This window comes from Cebus imitator, unplaced genomic scaffold (assembly GCF_001604975.1).
Source record: "Cebus imitator isolate Cc_AM_T3 unplaced genomic scaffold, Cebus_imitator-1.0 Scaffold376, whole genome shotgun sequence".
Taxonomy (NCBI): Eukaryota; Metazoa; Chordata; class Mammalia; order Primates; family Cebidae; genus Cebus; species Cebus imitator.
In genome coordinates, this window is record NW_016107691.1 from 1,510,051 (window position 1) to 1,512,473 (window position 2,423).

At 40.9% G+C, this 2,423-nt stretch overlaps 1 protein-coding gene across 6 annotated transcripts in view; it reads left to right on the top strand.

The window, feature by feature from the left end:
* The window catches only part of ZNF280C (zinc finger protein 280C), a 63,743-nt gene that overhangs the window by 8,250 nt on the left and 53,070 nt on the right, over positions 1–2,423 (top strand). For 4 of the 6 annotated variants that reach the window (XM_037731033.1, XM_017507511.2, XM_037731035.1 and 1 more), the window contains exon 2: positions 1,115–1,161. The exons of 1 other annotated variant lie outside the window; for it this stretch is intronic. In XM_037731033.1, the coding sequence (XP_037586961.1) occupies positions 1,131–1,161 (31 nt within the window). In that variant the 5' untranslated portion in view covers positions 1,115–1,130. Of the gene's footprint in view, positions 1–1,114; positions 1,162–1,376; positions 1,419–2,423 lie in introns of those variants that run through there. One more of the 6 variants, XM_017507510.2, reaches the window with a different exon arrangement.

A 2,423-nucleotide genomic window follows, 5' to 3' on the forward strand; every position in this document is an offset into this window, starting at 1 on the left:
CATGGTGTCTTGTACTGAGTAAGTGCTATACAGTTGTTTCTTTTTCTTATTCTTTTTTTGAGATGGAGTCTTACTCTGTTACCAGGCTGGAATGCAGTGGTGCAATCCGGGCTCACTGCAACCTCTGCTTCCTGGGTTCAAGTGATTCTCCTGCCTTAGTCTCCCGAGTAGGTGGAACTACAGGCACGTGCCACCACACCTGGCTAGTTTTCTTTTATATTCAGTAGAGATGGGGTTTCACCACATTGGCCAGGCTGGTCTTGAACTCTTGACCCCGTGATCCACCCACCTTCACCTCCCAAAGTGCTGGGATTACAGATGTGAGCCACTGTGCCTGGCCTGGATTTTTATTTTTTAATAAAGTTGAAGTAGCCACATGTGGCTAGTGATTACCTCATTGGACAGCACAGCTTTGGACTGAAGTTACCACTCGGCATCCAAAGATAGCCAGCTTTTTAGAGTGTTTATGAACATACCAATTGAGACTCCTTAGGGGCTGCATTGGGCCTCACAAGCTATCTCTATAACCATAGGCAGTAGATATGACTTGTTTATATAGACTACTTGTACATTTAGTAATCATTTTAGGATGGTTATGCCAATAAATATTTTATATGATCATTTAATTGAAGTGTTAAGCCAGGCACAGTGATGTGCACCTGTAGTCCCAGTTACTTAGAAGGCTGAGGTAGGAGGATCACTTGGCCCCAAGAGTTCAAGGCCGTATGGTATGTGATGATCAGTGGTGCCTGTGAATAGCCACTGCACCTGGCAACATAGCCTGGGCAACATAGCGAGAGACCTTGTCTCTAAAAAATAAAAATTAAAAAAAAACTAGTGTATGTATTAAACATATCAAACTCAAAAGGTAGGTTTTTTGTAGGAGAAAAAGACTAAATTTGTATGCATTTAATTTAACAAAATTCACACTAGTAGACATCTTTATTTTAGAGGGTGGAAAACAGACCTAGCTTACTGTCTTGTCTGGAGTCATATGGTGAGTGTGCTGGAGATCAAAATGAGAGTCAAAGATTTTGGATCTCAGGTTTCATGTTTCAAAACTTGGTGTTAAAGTGACTCATAACAGTGATTGATGTCATGTGTTGGTACTTAGGTGACCTTGCAACTTGATGGATGACGACAAAACTTTTCAACCAAAAAGTAAGTATTTCTGCTGTCGTGGATACCAATAGACGTGTTTTTTATACTGTAAACCTTTCTTCAAAAGAAAAGATTGGAGACAGAAGTGGGCACATTTTCTTAAAAGCAAATATTTAGTTATTTATTTTTAAGACAGATTCTCACTCTGTCAGCCAGACTGGAATGAAGTGGCATGATCTCAGCTCACAGCAACCTCTGCCTCCTGGGTTCAAGTCTCTTGCAGGGAGGGAGTAAAGGAGAGAAAGAGGTAGAGATAGGTGTGTATGTGTGGGCACGTGTACATTCCTATAATATACTCCCTGTTTTTTCAAGCTAAAAAATTGAAAGCATGTACTTACAGTTGTTTAGCTGTTTTTCTAATAATTCCTTCCACATTTCTTCATTTTTAAAACTCATATATACATACAGTTGTCTCTTGAATCATCAAGTTTTGCCATTACCTAGTGATTTTCTATCAAGGAAGATGAGGATTTTAGTTTTCTTAAAAATTTCCCTCTTTTTAAGCATCTCTCAATGTAGTTATAGCTCAATTTTTAAGTGAACCATATTCGATGATTTTATGATAACTATAATAAATAGTGTTCACAGGTGAGCATGGTACTTGTTAATATATTATGATGGATAAGTTTTCTTTTTTCTCTTCCTTTTTTTATATATTGCTCAATTAAAATTTTTCATTTTATAAATTAGCAAAGTTTATTAAAACCTATAGCCACTCACACCCTTCCAGAGCATCTTTCTTTTTCTTTATTTTCTGAGACAGAGCCTCGCGCTGTCACCCAGGCTGGAGTGCAGTGGTGTGATCTCAGCTCAGTGCACCTCCACCTCCCGGGTTCTAGCAATTCTCATGCTTCAGTCTCCCACCTAGTTAGGATTAAAGACATGAGCCACCATGCCCCACAAATTTTTGTATTTTTGTTTTCAGTAGATACGGGATTTGGCCACGTGGGCGACGCTGGTCTCACACTCCTGACCTCAAGCCTGCCTCAGCCTCCCAAAGTGCTGGGATTAAGATTGTGAGCTACTGTGCCCGGCCATATCCATCATCCCCTTTTTTTCTTGAGACGATGTCTCCGGCTATCGCCCAGGCTAGAGTGCAGTTGCACGATCTTGGCTCACTGCACCTCCTCCTCCCGGGTTTCAGCAATTTTTGTGCCTCCACCTCCTGTGTAGCTGGGAATGCAGGGGTATCCCACCACCATGCCCAGCCCCATGGCCTCTTAATTCACTTTTCCTACACTGTGAAACTTGTCAGGTTATCT